The 21,097-nt window shown below is 33.2% G+C and overlaps 1 protein-coding gene across 2 annotated transcripts; it reads right to left on the bottom strand.

The window, feature by feature from the left end:
• Positions 1 to 6,205: 6,205 nt before the first annotated feature.
• LOC123194655 lies at positions 6,206 to 20,479 on the bottom strand. 2 transcript variants are annotated; one of them, XM_044607986.1, is made up of 19 exons: positions 20,212 to 20,479; positions 19,032 to 19,350; positions 18,462 to 18,650; positions 18,284 to 18,367; positions 17,666 to 17,725; positions 17,017 to 17,061; positions 16,439 to 16,635; positions 15,658 to 16,083; positions 12,948 to 13,074; positions 12,656 to 12,853; positions 12,426 to 12,515; positions 11,859 to 11,921; positions 11,321 to 11,395; positions 11,186 to 11,236; positions 10,655 to 10,732; positions 9,683 to 9,817; positions 8,545 to 8,652; positions 7,803 to 7,868; positions 6,206 to 6,519 (listed from the first exon to the last, which is right to left on the bottom strand). In XM_044607986.1, exons 2-19 carry the CDS (start codon positions 19,332 to 19,334, stop codon positions 6,451 to 6,453), a joined length of 2,364 nt encoding a protein of 787 aa, XP_044463921.1. In that variant the 5' UTR covers positions 19,335 to 19,350; positions 20,212 to 20,479; the 3' UTR covers positions 6,206 to 6,450. The 2 variants fall into 2 exon arrangements, with proteins under 2 accessions (XP_044463921.1, XP_044463922.1); XM_044607987.1 differs by lacking the exon at positions 20,212 to 20,479 and having other exon boundaries at positions 18,462 to 18,658; positions 19,032 to 19,193.
• Between the last annotated feature and the right edge of the window lie 618 nt (positions 20,480 to 21,097).

Here is a 21,097-nt window from a genome sequence, read left to right as displayed (position 1 = left end):
GTGGGAAATTGAGAAAATGAGGTATCAGAAATATTAGTCCAGAGCCAGCAACTCTTTTAAATTCACAGACATTTCTGCAATCTTGTCTCTCTTTTGGCCTTTTAACTTCATAGATAAAATTAGGTGTATTTCTTTTTAATTTATAAATAAATATATATAATATAAATTAATAATTAAATAATATTCAATTTCATAATAAAATATTATTTATATATATATATATATATATATATATATATATATATATATATATATATATAGAGAATTGTTCTATGTTTAATCACATATATTTATTTTTTCACTTTGTTTTTTTGTTTTGTTATGTTAGAAGTAATATCCATCCTAAAAATATTATATGTATACATTTTAAATATATAAAAGAAATACATATATATATTGTATTCTTATATGATTATGTATTATTTTATTTTTAATTTAAAATTATTAAATCATATAATAATATATCATCTGTATACCTATTTTATTGTATTCATCCATTGTCAAAAGAGCAATACCATATATACATATTTTTTAGTGTACAAATGATATATCATTATATAATTGAGTATTATTTTATTTTTAATTTAAAATTATTTAATTATATAATAACATATTATATATATTTTATAATATATTAAAAAATATATACATATACATTTTACTAAATTACTTTCAAGAGGTTTGAGTTGAGCCAAACCTGAAAAAAGAACAGTGAAGAATGTGATAGTTAAGCGGGAACAATAAAATTATATATATTCAATTTTGAATATCAAATTATGTAATTAAATAATATATTATCATATAATTAGATGATTTTAAATTAAAAATATAATAATACTCAATCGCATGATTATATCATCTGTCATCTGATTACTTAATTAAGTATTCTAAACCAGATGCATACTAGGTTGTTTAAGTGAAAATCTGTGTTTCCAAAATAACTTGCTTAACCTATGGTTTAAGATTTGTTTTGTGTAGATTTTGGTCGAAGGCACTAGACAAAAGAGGTAAGATTAAATTAGAAATCAAGCTTATCTTGAAACAAGCTCAACTCAAGTGAGTTTAAACTCAAATTTAAGATTTATAGGTGTTCAGCTAATCAAAATTGATGATCTTAAAAAATTCAATACAAAATAGTATTATTTTAATCTATATATATATTAAAATAATATCATTTTAATAATAAATCTAACTTAAAATTTGATTCAAATTAAACTCAAATTTAATTTTTTTTTCAAAAAAACCGAACTCAAACTCTTTTAAAACAAATTCAAATTTGATTTCAAATAAACCAAGTCAAGCCATCGAACTCTAAGCTGGAATCCAGCCAGCCCTAGAAAGAGGGTTCAATTTAAAAGTGTAACTGAACAAATATTAGTAAGAAGAAGAGGGAGCAACTGAGCGTTTGTCGTCTGCATTTAATACAGAGAAACTATTCAAGTGTTACAAGTTTGGCAGGAATTGTACAAGTATTGTGCAGTCTTGGCAGTGTTACTGTTTTCATCCCCAGGCCCAGCCAACACATGCCAACAAGCTTTTCTCCTTGTACAATGGCCAAACGACTATTTCCCACCCAAGGTATGCTGTAATGACAAGTTTCCCCCCTTTAACTATGGAAATACCAAACACCCACCCATGGCCAGTTAAATTTAACAGAACCCTAACGCCTGAGAATTTTATCTCCTTTTGCCCCCTAAAGTTTGAAAACAAAAATTTTCCCCCAGCCTAAGTTTAAGAAAATGGCAGTTTCACCCTAGGGTTTGGTTTTGAAATCTCCGGCGACCTCTCCGGCTCCGTTGCCGACGGCTTCTCCCTCCCGAAGAATCCTCTCCTTCCGGTGATCGGTTTCCTCCCATTTGGAGGCCCGATCGTCGCCGAAAAAGCGGTGGGAGACGAAGTTCTTCGTCTCCCACCGCTTTTCCGGCGACGATCGGGCCTCCAAATGGGAGGAAACCGATCACCGGAAGGAGAGGATTCTTCGGGAGGGAGAAGCCGTCGGCAACGGAGCCGGAGAGGTCGCCGGAGATTTCAAAACCAAACCCTGGGGTGAAACTGCCATTTTCTTAAACTTAGGCTGGGGGAAAATTTTTGTTTTCAAACTTTAGGGGGGCAAAAGGAAATTATATTTTAGTTTATTTTTTAATATTATAGAGAAAATGACAATTTTACCCTTAACCCCGTTACTTTTAACTGGCCATGGGTAGGTGTTTGGTATTTCCATAGTTAAAGGGGGGAAACTTGTCATTACAGCATACCTTGGGTGGGAAATAGTCGTTTGGCCTTGTACAATCCCACTTCACCATTTCAGACAGCTCCCCAGGACCAAATTTCCCCCAACTACTGTTTTCGTACTCTATTATTTCATTTCACTTGAGAAAATTATTTTGAGTAATTTTATATGTATTATTTTTAAATATATAAATAAATACATAATAATATATATTATTAATTATTATTTTATTTTAAATTTTAAATTATATAATTATATATATTAAATATATATATTTATATACTCAAAATAAAAATATATAATTTTATTAAATTATCTTTACACTTGGATCTAGTGATTCCATTCATGGGAAAAATGGAAAAATTCTCTCTCAATTTTTCATCTCCAATCCCAATTCAATCAATAAAAACTTATACATGCTAGCACCTTCGAAACTTCCTAAAGTGTTCTCACGTTTAGTCATGCCATTGTAATGACGAAAAAAGTGAAAATAGATGCGGGTAAAATTTGTGTGGCAAAACCTATAAACACAATTATATATTTTCAATATGTTATAAAATTGTGTATAAAAAGATCATTTCATCTATCGGGATGCTCTTTTGGTTATTTTTTTATTGTAAAATACTATACTTTGCTCCGACTTATTTGTTTTATTGATTATCAAACTCTTTCAAGTGATATTAGAGTGCACGTTTATTTATAACACTCATATATACATATCAAAAGTGTTATAATTTTTCATAAATTTTAACTTTATATAAATTTGAAATTACGAGATGAATAATCATGCATGATAAAGGCATGTCCATTCGGTATTTAGGAATTGTTCATGTAGAATGATCTATTGCTCAAGGACAAATTTGGTAATTTGACATCATATACGACCGTGCAAGATAGGAAGTCATTTGATAATCATGGCTTTGGAGGAGAAAACGATTGAGGTTGTTGAACTGTTATGAACGCCCGTGCGCATGAGTGGTACGCTAAGCGGTCGATCAGAATGGTTTATGTTGAAAAATTCTTTAAGGAAGTCCTGTTTCTACCAAAAGGTTTTTAAGCTTTTATTTCTTTTTCTTGGAACTCCGCAGACTAAAATTGAGAGAGAAAGAGAGAGATTTGAGAGGTTTCCGAGGACTCAGTTGCTTCCCCGGAAGGTGAGTCACCGGAATAGCATGTGAAGATTAACAAATCTCCGACGGAAAAGTAAGTAGGCTATCATCCCATCTTATTTCTGGATTTGTGTAAGTTTTGGTCATGTTGATGTGTCATGTAATTTAGAATGTGTAAAAATGTAAATGAATCATTTGAATGGTAAGCATGGTACGATTCTGGGAATTTATGATATCATTATGGAGTGTTTGGTTACAGTATTTTAAAGATTATCTTAGTAATCTATCTTTTATTACTTACATTATCTTATTTCGTTTATCAGTAATAAAATATTACAGTAATATTTTATTATTAATATTGATGTGACAAGTAATATAGATGGTAATCTGATTATCACTTTTACTTTATGTATTAAAAGATTATTAATGTAATTTTGATTTTATTATAATTATATTATTATTTATTAATTTGTTAAGACAAAAATAAATTTATTTTTAATTAATATAATAAAAAATATTTAAAAATAATTATATTCAAAGACATTTAAGTAAAATAATTTATTAGTATTCTTTTTTTACCGTTAATCAAACACATTAATTATTTATACCATCGATTTTTATTAAATTTTATCAAACATAGTAATCATTTATACCCAATAATCTTCTCAGTAATATATCTTTATGATAATTTTTTTATTTTGATAATAAAATATTACTCAAACCAAACGTCCCTTACATGTAATGAAGATTAACAAAACTAGAGTTTTGAGACCGTTTCAAACTTTTAAGGAAAAGACCTAAGTTTAAGCTTTTATCATGTCTGTAAAATCTTAACTTATCTAACATAATAATTATAGGTCTAATCTTCATGTCCTAAAATTTACTTGTTCAATCAATTCAAAGAGACTCCTCAGCTAAAAAGAAAAACTAGATTATGTCCCGGAGTTTACTTGCGCAACCAATACAAAGAGACTCCTCAGCCAAAAAAAATAAAAAAGAGTTTTGTGTACAACATGTACTGTGAATAATTTAGGATTAATTGAGAATGCAAACTATGATTATGGGATGATGTAGTAAGGCCCGTGCATGCGTGATAAATTGAGTACACTCCTACATTAATTATGTAAAATGACAATTTCATCTTTATCTTGTCTGCAACAAGGAGTTATTAACAGGATTTGCCTGTGCATTGAGGATAGGTGTCGTAAGCCATATGATCCGACGAATTACGAATTTACGATATGAAAGGACTAAGATTGAATGAGATTTATTAAGTGTTACAACCGTTTGATCACAACTCAAGTCTCAAGTCTCAACCATTTGATCACACCTCCAATCACATGGATTCTCCATCTTTGTTCGTTACTACTTAGACCAGGACTCCTGTGCCTTCACCTGCCGCTGACGATTCCAGGCCTTGATCCTGCCACTGCCACTGCCACCGCCACCATTAGGACTTCGAAGACTTTATGACTGGTTTATCACGAGACTTTATGCTTTGGGAAATTTGAAAAATGACTTATGGCTAGGTTCTCATGACAGTTTAAGCCTTAGAGAAATTTGAAGAATGATTATGTTCGCATGATGGTAAATTTGGATGAGAAAGGAGGGTTCCTGAATAATGAAGATGGTTTTATAGGAAAAGGGATTTCTAAACCTGGGAAACATGGTGGTGTTCATTACTACGAAGAAGATGAGAATCGGGTTGTTTTGTCTTTTGAGAGGTGAAAGAATGAGTAAATGACTTTTTTACCATTTAAGAATGAGTAAATCTACTTTGAAGATCATTTCATGAAAGTTTTCAATCCCACCTGAATTTGACTGTCTCTACAAGATCAAAATAATCAGATTGAATAGATTAAATTTTAAACCTAATAAGTGATTTAGATAATTTAAAAGTTTTATTTTGATTTAACATATACGGATCTCAAACTTAAATCTTCGTAAAACACTAGGTGTCACTCTTAATCAATAAAACTTACTTTCGTAGGTCGAAAAATAGTCATTTGCCTTTATATAGAATAATGGCCAAAACACATATTCCCACCCAAGGTTTAGTGTAATCACAAAATCCTATTCACTAAGTTTCGAAAACCAAGATACCCACTTATTAGTTATTAAAGTTAACCGAACCAGTCAGTTACTGAAGTAAAATTATTATTAAATTAATAATATTATAAAACATAAAATTTTATATTATTTTTTTCCTACAATTTAGAAAACTTATAAATTTTTTCCAAACTTAAGTTTAAAAAAGTGACATTTTCTCCCATAGGTTTCCATTTTCCTTCCAACATTTCCAGCCACCGAAATCCATCTTCGACTACTTCTTCAGCTGAATCTCTCTCCCTACTGGCACCCCCATTCCTCCCAGTGCTGAGAGAAACAATATCTTTGACGTTTTGGCTACCTTCTTGGACACGAACTGAAGAGACACCTGATCAAGTCTCTACCTCTGCGGCTTCGTCACGCCGAAGTCATCTTCTTCTAGTCGTCTTTGTCTCTAGTTGGGCACCGGTAATAAGTCTTTTGGCCTATTAAAATAACAGAACCAGTGGTAAAATCAGACAACAGAACCAGAGACGACAGAGATGGGATCGCGCGTCTCTTCAGTTCACACCGAAGAAGAAAGCCAAAATGTCAGAGATTTGCATTGCTTAGCACCAAGAGGAGTGGGAGCACCGATGGGGAGAGAAATCCTACTGAAGAAGCAATCGAAACAGGTAGGCATCTGTCCGTCATACGCCTAGCAGATTCAATCAAATTTCATATCACTATACCTTCCTGACCATTTTCACTTTGTAAATATTTTCAGCCACTTGACAGAAACTGTAAAATTTATACAAGGAAGAGAGACTGGCTCAACTTACACAACTACAACCTCAAAAATTGGGTTGTCTTATAAATTTTGTATACTCATTTAAAACCATTAAAATGTGTTTGACAGAGCAAGGAGATTCTCTTTTTGTTACACTTTCTGATATTGATAATAAGAAATAGCAACTTTGAAGTTTAAACCACACTAAAACTTTATCATAAATAAACAGTTTAAACTTTATGCATTACAGAACTAACAAAAATACAATTGCAGATCATTCTTACATAGCACCACTATTGCTTCTGGATAAACGAGAGAACAAGATCCGTATGTACAGAGAAAAGCTGTGTGTCCACAAAAAGCTGTTTGGCATAAACAAAAACTCAGTCAGAATTCTTTCAGCTCCTACTAATTTAAACTGCATTCAATATTTAATATTGGAGCAATGTTATGTATACACACTTTTGATACACAATTTGGGTATACGATAACATATCATCATATGATTGGTACTACTTTATTTTTAACTCAAACTCATCTAATTATATAATGACACATCATCTGTGTACTTAAAGTGTATATGCATAGTTTTGTTGAAACAGAAATCACTATCAAGGTTACAAATGCATTTGACTGAAGCAACCAGTATAACTTTGTAAAGCTTTGATTTTCTAACCCACACAGATAGAAAATATATTAATAAAACTATATATACCTATTTTGAATACACAAATAAATATATATTTATGTGTTATTATGTGATTAGGTTATTTTGAATTAAGGATAAAATAACACCTAATGACATGATAAGCTACATGATTGTGTATCTATTTATGTACATAAAATAGGTACACATAGTATTATTGCTCAAAATATATATAATCCTAAACAAAAGGATCAGTCCCAAATAAGCCAGGCAACATGCTAATTTCCTCAATTTACCCACCAAGCAGCACTGATTACATCACAATACTTTGGCTTAAGGTAATAACAAATTGCTGTCATGAAAATTTTTTTACTAGTCTATGAAACGACAAAAAGTTCAAAAATACAGAAGCAAAATTGTAAATTATGGGAAATTGTTACGACCCAAGGCGTACAAGAAGAAAGCTAGGGGCAAAAACAGAGGACCACTACCCCATGGTGAGGTGGAACAATTGGGTACGGTTGCCAAAAAGGTAAGGACAAGTGGGAGGCAAAGAAAGATGGGTAAAGTGCAATATAAAGTAGTCATTAAAGAGAAAAGATGGGAGGATATTTTTCTGCAAAATTATGGGCAGCTCTGGTTGAGTTTGGGAGAGTGCCTAGCCTCTTGAAAGCTAGGAAATTCAGGGAGAGATTCAGCTTCTTGAACAGCAATGCATTTTCTTAATTTTTACTGTTTCATTGTAATGGAAAACTAATCTGGATATTGTAGCTGGAATATGATCAATGAAGGTTGTTGAGTTTACTCGTCAATCTATGTATCTATGTTGTTAAAACTGATTATTATCTAAATATCTTTTGTGTTGCTTGGTTGTGGTTGAGAAAAGGATACTACAGGGTGGGTTTTCTGGACTGAGAAGAAGAGAGGAACTGCTACTGTTGTGGAGAAAGAAACCAGGACTGTAACAGAAATATATGCTGAATGCTCAAAAAAACTAACCTTCATAAATGGTCTTTCACGACTAGGGTATGAGTCAATAAAACTCTCCTTTAAAAGCAATGATACCTACATGAGGAAGATTCTGGAATCAGGTTTAAAGCAATACAATGTTTATTTAGTATTAAAAAATGCAATGTTAACATGCAGAATAATACAATTACGTTCACAGAGTTAATATATACTACTCTCTGTGCTTCAAGCAATGTACTTCCTCTACAAGAATGTAGAGAAAAAAGGGCATCAACTATTTGACCAGCTAAACAGAAGGGATTTAAAACCAATGACCTTCACATAAACAAAAGTTGTTATCCAATGCTCTGCAAAGAGTAAAATGTATAGTGTTTTAACTTCCGCCATTTCTTCATTAAGTGTTAGGTTTAAGAGAATGAAGTCTTGCACACTATGGGCAACAGAAGACTTTCTCCAGAGCACCAAATAATGGCTTCAAAGGATATTTTGGACTATCATTCTCAATTGAATGTCTCATTTATTTACATAATTTATTTAAAGACCTTTTTCTAAATGACATACAGCCTATATATAAAAAATATGGTTCTACTGATAGAATCATTTCATGTTTCTCCAATTTGTTCCACTGAGTTAAATAATTTTTTCCCAGAAAGTTAGATTCTAAAAAGAGAACCAAAGAATTATCAAGTGTCACACATGTAAAATATTTACTTGGTACAGCCATGCGGACATTGTTCTACATGAAACACTACAATTTGGAAGAATTACGAACCTTATCATTATTTGATTGTACATTTGTGATAGTATGCGAGCGAAGATTAGAGCAAAGGGAATCCAAGTAAGATCTTAACACAGCTAGAAAACCCTTTGCAGCTTCAACCTACACATATCATAACACAAACAACACTCAACAAGACGAAGAAATTACAGAGGCACAAATTACTAACATAAAGTAAACCGTTAGACAAGATACAGAACATATATCAAAGTGGCAGATCAATGATTCACAGGTCTGGGGAATATTCCCATAAAACCAAGATGGTTGGAAACATCAAGCATGCAAGAACATGTACATCCATTCCCTAAATAGTAGAAATGTCCTTCCCAATGCATAATGTGAGATTTGATATTAGAAAACGAAAATGAAAAATAAACTCAAATACGTAGAAGAAAAATATCACTGACTTCTACCCTATGAGGAATGTGATTCTTAAAATTAAGTGTTGCATGCCAGGACCAGGGCCCAAAGTTAAATTTGATAAAAAAGTTCTCCATTTCTGATCTGATTAATTGTTGACTACCAGATCAGTATCCAACAGATCAAGATTAGAAAATGAAAATGTAATATAATGGGCAGTTAACCATCTTTTTCTCAGAATGGAGGGAAGAAGCAATTGAAGAACGCTAACAAAAAATGATAGGGTAGTATGAAGATGAGATAAATAATTGCCTAACTTCTAGGCTATAGTGCTCAAGAAATGATAACAAATAGAAGTTTAGTGATGCTAACTGTTTTGAAAAATTGATATTTCATAATAGTAGAAACTATAAAATGCAAATTCATTTTTACTAATAAGAGGTCAACTCAATAACTCTAGAAACCACAAGGCAGAGCTCCCTTTATAATTTCAAACAGTGATTTTGTTCAAATTTGTGTTTCAATACAAAAACATAATACTAAAGAACACAGGGAACAGGAGATCTAGTTCATTTAATGAAGTTCAACATGGAGCTGCAACATAATTAATTCAATTATTTGTCCATGAGTTATAGCCATCTATACTGCACAAGAACTTGATACATTGTTGCATAAAGCTTTTATTGCAAGTAACAAATAGAAAATGGGAGGTGAAAGAAGGGGGAGGAAGACTTATACTAAGTACAAAGATAGTCTAAGCACAAAGGCATACCTGCACATCTGTGCATTCGTAAATTGGTCTTTTCTTCCCCAAATAACTTTCTCCCACAAGCCTTGCATGATAAGGACTTAAGGATGCAATTAACTCCTTGTGTTGTGGGAGTTGAGGTATTGATGGTGCCTTTACCTATTACATCATAAAATGGAAAATAGAACAGTTGATCACCACTGTTACACCAGCAATCCAATTATTAAAAAAATATACAGAAAAAGAGCATAATATCAAAAAAAGAAAAAAAAAATCAAAAGAAGCTAAATGCAAGCATGAAACTCAATAGACTTAAAAGAAGTGCAGAGCATTTTGTAAAAAAGCTTCATCTGGGTACTCATGCAGCAGACTGTTACACATCATAAGTAAATTTGAAGCTACAATACTTGCCAGGACCCAACCCATGGAACAGTACATCCTTTCTAGAAAGGATTGAATCCACAAACTCTCTGCCCACACCCCAAATACAGCACACATCAAATACCACAACAACAATTGTTTTTATTAATCAAACTCCAAACGTTGAAAGGTCTTTTCTTTTTCCTTCAACAGAATGGTTCAAAAGTCATTAACATAATATGATTGCATTGTTTCCCAAAATTAAGGCTCCCAATTTTCCCATTCATCCACTGAAGACAATAATAAGTCAATAATACAAGTATGGGGGCTGCCACTCCTAAAGCCACAAAAAGATGCCAATGAAGTATTTTCCCAATGAACACTAGTGGAGAAGGAAAGCATTTTTAAAATGTAAACCATAAAATAATCCTATGTATGATTGCAAATATTGATATCAATCTTACAGAAAATATGATATTACTGCTTTATAAAAATCAAGGACAAAAAATTCAATATAAATCCTCCACTAGGTTTATATATCTAACATGCAAAGTTAGTACATGCTTAACATCCAGCCTAACTCAAAGTGAGTTAAAAGAACAGATAACAAATAGAATAGCAGAATATGATGCAAACCTGGTTCTTGTTAACATCAACCAGAATGGCACTTGTCAACTTTGACTGCACTTCACTGGTTTTGTTCTTTACACCAACCTACAAAAGTTACTTTTATTAGGCAATGGAGTGCCAGAAATAGCACCAAGAAAAAGATGACAGTTCCTAAACATGAAACGCATTACAGATCAGACTCCATAAGAGCATCACAATGCCAAATTTATCTTATTCCTTGGGAAAAAATCTAGAGGAAAATATTTCTTCAGTTTTTCTTTCTGGTAAAACAACATCCATAATAGTTGTAAAGATATGCAATGGCGACCATGCTGGAGTTTCTTCCTGATAAATTTAACATCTATATACTTGTAAAGGTGCTGAGATGGCAACAATGCAGGAGTTATTATTTTATACCATAAACAACTATAACTCATATCTCCTTTGGAATTATATGACTTGAACATGACCATGCATCCATAAACAGCATATCTATTACAACTACAATGCACATCTGAAAATATCAGTATCACCACAACTACAACATTGAGTACTTACAACATATGGAACGGGTGCATCAAGGAAGTCCAGCATGTCATTTGGCAAAACCTGTAAATCCATACACCAAAATATCATAATGAAGCAACAGTCAAGAAACACTAAACAAAAATCAAGGTCAGAAGTAAACCATACTGGCATTAGCAGGCTTTGCCATTGGTAGGGACGTATTAGAGGAATAATAGACAAAACTGATGCACATAAGATTCCCTGTATACAAGAATAAGAAACCCAATATAAGTCCACAAAATTTTCTCCATTCACAGTTCAGCATCAATATATAAAAGTAAAAGAAACAGCAAAAGATCCAAAGTATCGGACTAAATTTTCTCAAGGTTCTGGATGGAAGGAATCTGCATTGGATAATTTATTAAATAGACCCATGGAAATCTTTTAGGCCCAACTAAGCCATCTTTTTCAATCAGAGCACTGCAGTACACAAGTAATGAAAAATCCCAAACCAACCTAACCAACAAACGGTTCATATCAATTAGTTAAATGGCCAATAGGGCTGCTTGGTCCAAGGAGCTTTCAGGATAAGATATCCATATTTAAATTTGAAATAATGAATTTTATATGTTCCTACAATAGATTTGGATAAAAAAGGAATCTTATATAGAGAGGACTGTAATCCCCATGCATAAACAATCATCAACCTCCAAGAAAGTATTACCAAATTAGAACAAACAACAACGATTTGTTTCTCCAGCAAAGCTCCAGCAAACAATGTTAACACCTGCAAATTGCAGGAAGAAATAAGTACAATCTTCAGCCTTTTTATGAAGGTCCAAAGAAAAAGCATTACAGGAAAACACATTCAAATTAGCATCCAACATAACAATATAGCACAATCCCATTTGATCTAATCAGCATGGATATATATCAAGCATATGCAGCATCTTCTTCATTTTGACTAAATTACCACGGAATAAAAATATTTCATTACTAATCCAAGTTAAAAGCAATAAGTTCTGACACAAAAACTAAAATCAAAGCGATATCTCTATCCAATGGATGAGTTAAAATATCAGAGATGCATTACTCATGCAAGCATCATTATACTCAATAAATTTGCATCCTCAAAACAGAAATTGCACAAATTTAGACATGTTTGTCCCAAGAATTATAACAGACTACAGCCATGAACAATCCTCCCAAGAATTTAATTCAATGAAATACCTTGAATCTGAAAGAGGACAAAAATCATGAGAAATTATCCAAAAAAGAGACATAAAGTTACATTTTCAAGCCGCAAGGAACCACATAAACAAGCAACAGTCCATGTTGATAGTGCAGTAGCTTCCTCCTCTGCCCAGAGTGCAGTATGTGCCTGATCAAAGCAAAAACAATAAGATGAAATGTCCTAACATGCTTGGAAATGTGATAGATACACAATTTCTAGCAAGAAACAATAGAATTAACCACACATATGCAAAAAAAAAAAAAAAAAAAAGATGGCGTCACATCTACCTCCACAAATTCCAGACTGGAACTGCATGATCTCAAATCAATAGTGGTCCCAGCAGTGTGTAAAATTGTTTCATCTGGTCTATGATATTCCAAGGGATGAAGATGTTCCAATGGATGAAAACAAAGTTTTGTACCCCTTGCAGGGCAACGCAAGTGGTAATACTCGCACAGAATTTGCAATGATCCATAGTTATTTGCCTGGAAATTTGGTGAAATTGGTCAAACTTTTAAGAGACACAGGAGATTCCCACACAATATATTATAAGGTATTAAAAAAAAGATAAATGGAAACCTTAGCCCATTCAAGAATATCAATATTATCACCAGAATCTTCCTGCCCAGAGAAAGATGCTTCGTCTGTCTCTGTATCATCAACGTCACTCCTAAAGTTCCTGTCTTCACAGGGAGAACCTTGGAAACTGCACAAAACAATTAAAAAGGCATGCTAAGGCAGCTCCAGTAATTGCAAAAGCAAGATATAAGAGAAGGCAAAAAGTTCACTCAATCAATGTAACACAAACCCAAAATATTGAAAATGACAATGAGTTTGCAAGATTGCAATGTAATCAATGCACCAATACTTTCAGGCCAGTCATGCCTCACAGAATTTGATAATAAAAGCAAAGCTTTCCAACAATACATCAAAAGTCAATATAAAGAAAAATTAGTCTGCCAAGGCCTCAAATATCCAAGTTGTTTAAGCAACCCAATGCTGATTTGATCAGGCAACATAATAAATTTAAATAAGAATTACAATTAACTACATGAACTTACTCAACCTATAACTGTAGGCTATCTAGTTATGGCAGATACCTAAGAGCACAGGTTAGCGAGGGTCATATGCTACCTGGTAAAGTGCAAGCATAATATGGAACTCATCTGTCTTAAAACTTCAATAATACAGATGCAAAATATACAATACTTTCCTCAGGGTTGGACCAACTGGTTTACTACTTTAACTGACAAAATGTCAATGCAATGATAGATAAGTTAAGAGTAATTGTCACTCGATGACCATTAGCACTATCACCAATAAGCGCAACAACAATAAGCCACCACAGTCAAGACAGAGACAGGAAATTTGAATGCAGATTTATAACAGATAGTATTAAGGGTAAGATTGCTATAAATGTTGCCTCTGACATTGAAGTCTCATTTAGGATAAGGGACACTTGTCTTATTTTAGAGGCTGGATTGTTTTACATGAAGAAGTAATTAGGATTATCAAGGGGGGAGAAAAGAACAATTAGGGATTTTGGGCAACCTTAGGGTTGTGGACAGCCTTAGGGCTGATTGGGAGGTTTCTAGTGCCTCGAATGGCTGGAAATGGGAGGCCCTGACTTCTCGAATTGTCTAGTTTATCCATGTAAATACCCTTTTATGAATAATATTATTTCTGTTTTCTTTCTTCGTTGGTTTTTTTTCTGTTCGGGTGAATTTGTGGTTGGATACATGACAAAATGGTATTATAGCAGTGAGATCTAGTGAGGGAGATGACTGGAACAGGAAGATTGATGGTGGGAAGCTTGGGTAGAGTAGATCCGCCAACGTGAAGTCGAATCAGCTCTGGTGGAACCTAAGGGAGATGGAAAGGTCCCACAATGGGTGTGGGGATACAGATCAGCATCAAAAAATGGTGGAGAAATCAAAGAGACACTAGAAAAAAAAAAATGAAAGAATCTGAAACAACGCTGAAAAGATAGAACGGTGTTGCGGCTAGAGCATAGATCAATGACAAGGGAGGACAGTGGTTCAGCAAGATGGAAGTCTAGAAGTCATCAACGGACGGTGAAGGTCATTGCAAAGCTGAAACATCACTTTTGGAAGTGAGATCAATGTCAGAAAATGATGGTGAAAGATTAATTGGCATTGGGAAGATGAAAGGCCATGGCGACAGTGATTGAACAGGTAAAAATTGTTAGACAATGGTGCTGAGTTAGGGTTTGGCAAAAGGGGAAGAAAAAGCTGAAAAGAAGGAGACAAGGGGAAAAAAGGGAAGGGTTTATTGTTGGCAGATAAGAAGAAACAAAAAAGGAAAGTTAATAGATAGCAACTAAGAAAAGAAGAGACAGTTAGCAGGAAAAAAGGTAAGATATCACAACTGCCATGAGAGGATGTGATTAACTGTTTAGATGTTTTCTCCCGTGGGTCAAACCAAATTCTGCCAGCCTATGGTTTGAAATTTCAAATTTATCTAGCAAAATATATCTATATGCAAAAAAAATCCCATGTTTTCACTCTGGGGACAAGATGGTTTTTTAAAAGGTGAGTAACATCAAGATAGGGGGACACTTGTCCTATTTTAGAGGTTAGATTTTATCATATAAAAGGGCAGTTAGGATTTTCATAGGGGAGAAAAAAAGAATTAAGGATTTTGGGAACCTTAGGGTTGTAGGCAGCCTTAGGACTGATTGAGAAGTCTTCAGTACCTCGAATGGTCGGAAATAGGAGGTCTCGTCTCCTTGAATTATCCAATCTATCCATGTAAATACTCTCTTATGAATAAATGATTTTTTTTTCTTTATTTGTTCTTTTGTTTGAAGTATTGGGTGAAAATGTAGCTGAATACTTAACAAAATCCCATTTCCATGCTCAAGCACACTACAGTCAACACTGCACATCAGGTTAGCCAGCCAGAAAAGCTTGGTCCCCAATATGCACAAGTCCTCTTGTAAAATCTATTTAAGTGATTTTTTTACTGCCTTAATTTCATTTTGTTATTGGACCATACAATTTGGCTCAAAAAAGATTAAACTTCTTAAAACAACTTTTATTTAAAACAAAAATCATTTTTTGACAGAGTACTTCTAAAATTACCAAAGTCATGACTACAAGTCCCAAATCCCAAATCTGCTATTGTCAGGATTGTCAAATAAATCTAGCAAGAGAAAGATTAAACTTTAACTTACAAAGACTTGTAAATGTTTAAGCAACAATTCACCAACAAAAAGCATTACTAATCATAAAGGTATTAAAGACATTAAAGGGCTGAAACAACATACCTGGGTGAAGATTCAGAGCTTTCATACTGATAATAGCGCAGGAGTGGCAGGACAGCATTTGGTAAAGGTCTTTCTATTGCTTGCTTGTTCATAGGGAAACTGTCTGCACCACATGATTCTCCTTCAGTTCTAATCATCTTAGGTTCAAGATCTATCGGAGTAGCAGTATCATCATTGACACCTTTTTCCAACAAGTCAACATCAGCCTCAAGCATCTGATTCTCCAGGTGGCAATCACCATTAACTCTTCCAGATGTTGAAACACCCATATTTAACTCAGATATCTCAGCTGTTCCATTCACCGTGTCTTCTACAGATGTTTGATCAAATGGTATATCATCTAAATTTTGTTCCTTGCTTAAGCATTCAAAATCTAAATTGTCCATGCCTTTCATTAACCGTTCCAATCTTTCTTCTACAAAGATGCTACAGAAAAGAATAATAAATCAATGCAAACAACAATCAAAAGATACTTTTTTTAAAGCTGATAATTCTTCGCAAGTTTTATTTGTACCTATGTCAAATTAGATTCTACATTAAACAAAGATCATCATTGCCATTGCATATTTTAAAAATCGTTCAAGAAGTATATTTTAATTTGTTTAGATTCATCTCTTGAATGCGTTTCCACCCAACAAGAAGCTTAATGCAATTTGGACAAATATATTTTTAGTTCACTGAAACTTTTAATTTCCAGCACAGTATCAAGATATTAACCACATGAAAAGTAAACAAGACTGCATAATAACGAATAGAATAACAAAAGGTAAATTACACACACCTATTTAAAACACCAAAATGTAGCTCGAAGAATGGAAGCCTTGAAAGAATGCAATAACATCTTCTTGTAGTCAGCAAATGACGGCTCAAAGTTGGGCAAGAAGGTTGCTTATCAGAAATTATGGAAAGCAATCCAGATGGTTTTTGCACTATTTCCTCAACTAACATACAGCACCCATACAAGGTTGAACCATCAGCCTAGGAATCAAAAAGGGTGTAATAGAGTCATAAATTCATAAACAACAAAAACAAATCAGAATAATGTCATTGAAATAAATAAAAAGGACATATCCCATTAACTGCTTATGAAAATGCAGATCCCACAGAACCTATAAAACACTGTCCATCTTATAAATTACAATAATAGATCTGCCTCAGATATGCAAACGACAACCAGCAGACACTGAATGGGATTATCAGCTGTGAAAATCACACATTCAATAAACTAATAATAGAAGTTCAACAAAAATTTTAATGGAAAGAGGAAATGGTAAATGCTTATGAAAGAAATGACATGATAAAAATAAATAATAGAAGCAATCAAGAAAGTAGAGATAAAATGACAGTATTTTGTAGTACCTGTAGCCGGAATACAAATGAGAAATCACTTTGTTTTAAGTGTTCCTGCAAAACAAGCATTGAAAACTAAAAACGGTGTTTGACAAGATATATATTTTAAACCATAAATAAAAACAACATTTCTAGATTAAAGTTTATATAAACTAGATGCTAAAGATTCAAATTGCTACCAACAGAAAAAACTGTCAGTTATTGTCAGTATCTCATCTTCTACACGGCCGCCTCTGAAGTCTACATACTAGATTTCTGTTGAATGCTAATGTAAAGCCTGACATTATCCTATAGCATCACCTAGAAATGTGCCTAAGGGAAGACAGAAGGAATATGATCTCACATAAAGCTAAAAGGTGGAAATTAATTTGTGCAGCTAAACCCACATTGTTGAATCATAACAATGTGATGGTGAGCGCACATTATGTGTGTGATAATGCTATAATTATAGACTGATGTCAAGCCAAACCATAATGTGTAAATCATGCATCGTGATAGTTGCATAATTATGTTCTTGTAAGAATAATTATAAATCAACCGCATTTCTAACATACATCTATAACTTACTGAGACCGGTTATGGACAAAACTTGGAAGATTGATAAGGTACAGAGTCAGCTAGAAAAGAAAATTATACTAAAATCTGAGAGCAAAAATACCTGCCCAAGAAGGATTTCATTTAACTCACTCATGGAGGGCGTTCTCTCAACAGCATGAACCTAAAACAACACATCAAAGATGTATGAGATATCTATATGGAAGGCACATCAATCTTGATTAAATGACTTTGGATAAAGTCAGCTCAAAAAAATTAAGCACATAAGAATATGGAATTCAACTCTTTTCAAAGTAGACATCACACTCCGTGATGATATCAATTCAGTTATGATAACACAAGAGCATGTTATTGCTTTCTTTCACAATATAACTGTTTAAAGATACAATCAGATTAGCAATGGAACCCATTCTTTCAATCAGTTGAACTTCCAAAATCCACATCTTAAGCCCATTTTCCTTAATTAAGTACACATCTCTGTTTGTCAAGAGGCAAGACAAGAATTTTCAGAAGTACCATGACAGCTGTCATGCATGTCATGAATGTGAAAATGGCTAGCAAAGCCTCTCTTTATCATCTAAAGTTTTACTAGTGACAACTACTGGACTCAAAAAAAAAAAAAAAAAAAAAAAAACAAGAACAGGCAAGCTAACACAACTGCGATTAATATAGTAATAAAAAAGGTTAGTTTCTTGAGAAAATAATCAAGTATATACCCAACCTCCACACCTCCAGGAAAGCAAAATGAAAGGAGATCCTTGTATTTAAGTGGCAGCTGCTTTTCTCGAGGGTATGCAAATAAGACCTGAAAGTCGAAACATAAAACAAAACCAATGCTTAAAACATTGTCGCATATTAACAAAACAAAATTCAACATTTTTTAAAACAAGAATACCCACCTGAGGTTCAAGATTGGGTTCCACACGAGAATAATTCTGGTAATTGAGAGCGCTTCGCAGTTTACCAGAACCTTCAGACTTTCTAGCAATATATTGCCTATGAAGAGCCTGAATGTCACAATTAGGATGAAGTCCAACAACTACCATGCTCTCAAAAAGCCTTGATGGCTCTTTCAAGGACCTATGAACCTGCAAAACTTGAATAGGACAACTGTTATAAAAACAAAATGAACAGAATTAAAAAATAATACAAGACATCATTTAGAAAGAGTATGCACAACAAAAAACAATGGATGTCAAGCGTGTTAACAACTTCAGACAATAAATTTTTATACTGAATTAACAAGAATTATAAAGATTTGAGTCACAATTATACAAGTAACAAAAATATACAAAGTTGATTAAAATACTTGGGCCCAAAGGCAAATCCTTTGGTAGACACTTACCAAAAAATCTTGATACACAAAACTGTGGAATTAGTGGATGGAGTACAGTTGAAAGAAAGTACATACCAAGTACTATAAAACAGTGGCATTCCTGTATGAAGTACACTTGAATGAAAATACATACCAAGTATTGCAACTGAAAGCTTGCCCATTGACGCTTTTGGCTGGTTAGAACTTCTGGATTGTAAGTTCCAGTTTTTTGCTCTTCAGGAGGATGCGAGAACCCTTTCAATACTCTTGTAACTCGGCGCTGCATTTTCTGAAATTGACTATCACCACTCTCATCTTTTGATGAGAAAACTACAGATGGTCGAGGAGAATTAGCAGCAGTGGCAGCAGCAGCTACAGCTCTTGCAAAATCTTCAGTGCTTGGCATGAAAAATGAAGCCCTCCATCCAGGGCTAACAGAATCTTCACTCTTAGACATCCTAAAAATTCTTCAACTGCAAAAACATCCCATATAAACAAAAGTCCAACTCTAGGATAATTATCTACAGGAATAAAACACTTATTTCACAAAAATATTCTATTCAACTGAAATAGCTCTTAAAGTCAAACGTGCTCAAGCAGCAGCACAACTGACTCTGATTGCTTTATAACTAATTGATTCCAAAATAATTTATTCAAAACTGAACTATACAACAACATAGAACATAAACATGTGCGGATCCTTAATTCATCAGTTTTCAAACTATCAAGTAAATTCATATCCTTTTCTTTCTGTTTCACTCAACGTTTATTTAGATTTTGACTAAAACGTGTCAACAAAAAAAAGCAACAGTGCAGCAGATGCTGAAGAGAATTGAGAAAGTAGAAAATCCTTTGAAAAAAAAAAAAGTTTCCATCGAGAAAATCTTAGCACAAACATGTTAGGAGAAACAGTGTTAACTCTAAAGTTTACCGCTTTTGAAATAGCAAAATCAAATTAAGCAAAACTTTCAAGTACTAAAATTAATTTATTCTGTTCTTAAAAAGAAAAAAAATCAATCACTTACAGTATAATTTACAGATATAGTAAACTTTCAAACCTGTGTACTAAAAAGTAATACTTTGAGTTCATACAAGAACAAAAGTTCAACTTTCCCTCAGTTTTTCATCATTCATTTCCATTACTTACCCTTTATCTAACTTTTTCAGTTACAAAAACTTAGATCAAAAGAAAAATAAAAATTTATTCAACTGAAAACCGATGATTTTCCAAAGTGCAACACCGATTAGAAAAATAACCTTTCTTCATCATAAAAAAATTTAAAAAAAAAACCTAGAGATACCAATAATTCGCCATGAAATAAACATGAACTCACCTTCAATAAGAAGAAAAAGTTGAGACGGCGGTATAACAAGAGTTCAAAGCTTGGAAGTAGAGAGGAAAGAAGAAAGACAGAGCCCGTGCTCCTCCTTGTGTTGGTCGATAAAAAGCTGCAAATTTTAGGGGACGGCCTTCTTCTTGTTTTGCTTTGTTACATGTGCACACGGTTTGTGAGCCGTAACGAGATTTTGTTTGGTAACAAAGCATACAGTGTCCCCGTTCCACATTTGTCAATCGTTAAAACGGCATAGTTTTCCCTCTAAATCTCACGGCTAGCATTCGTTTAGGGGTATAGTTTTCACACGTGGACGTTTAAGCCTTATCTTGACACTTGCGAATCCTACCAGACTGTTTAAACTAATATTTTATTTATACGGTTGAAGCAGACTTCTCCAGGAAGTTGCCCATTTAAATAAAAAACTTATAAAGAAAGCAAAGGACGTTTTGTGGACCTGATTAATTAGTGTTAAATGAGGGGAAAAGTCAGTGAGCGGCATGATGATGAGATCAAAGCGTGCCCCCTTTCTACTTGTGATATAGATTAGGCCCCATTCATGTTTTACATGGACCAACCATACTTTGTTCCCTTTTTTTTATTCATAACCATACAAGGAAAACGATCATCCCTAATTTTACAATATAATTTAAAAAATATTATATATATTTATTTTGAATACATAAATAAATATATATTAATATATATTATTATATAATTAAGTATAAATATATCATTAATTTAAAATCATCTAATCATATGCGTATACATATAAATGTGTATTATTTTATATATTCAAAGTAGGTACATATAGTTTTATTGAATTAATTCTTGTACACATTATGGAATAACATAATCATGTTTATTGTTTATTCATTCATACTAG

The sequence above is a fragment of the Mangifera indica genome, chromosome 13, assembly GCF_011075055.1.
Source record: "Mangifera indica cultivar Alphonso chromosome 13, CATAS_Mindica_2.1, whole genome shotgun sequence".
Classification (NCBI taxonomy): Eukaryota; Viridiplantae; Streptophyta; class Magnoliopsida; order Sapindales; family Anacardiaceae; genus Mangifera; species Mangifera indica.
This window is presented reverse-complemented; position numbering and strand designations above follow the sequence as displayed.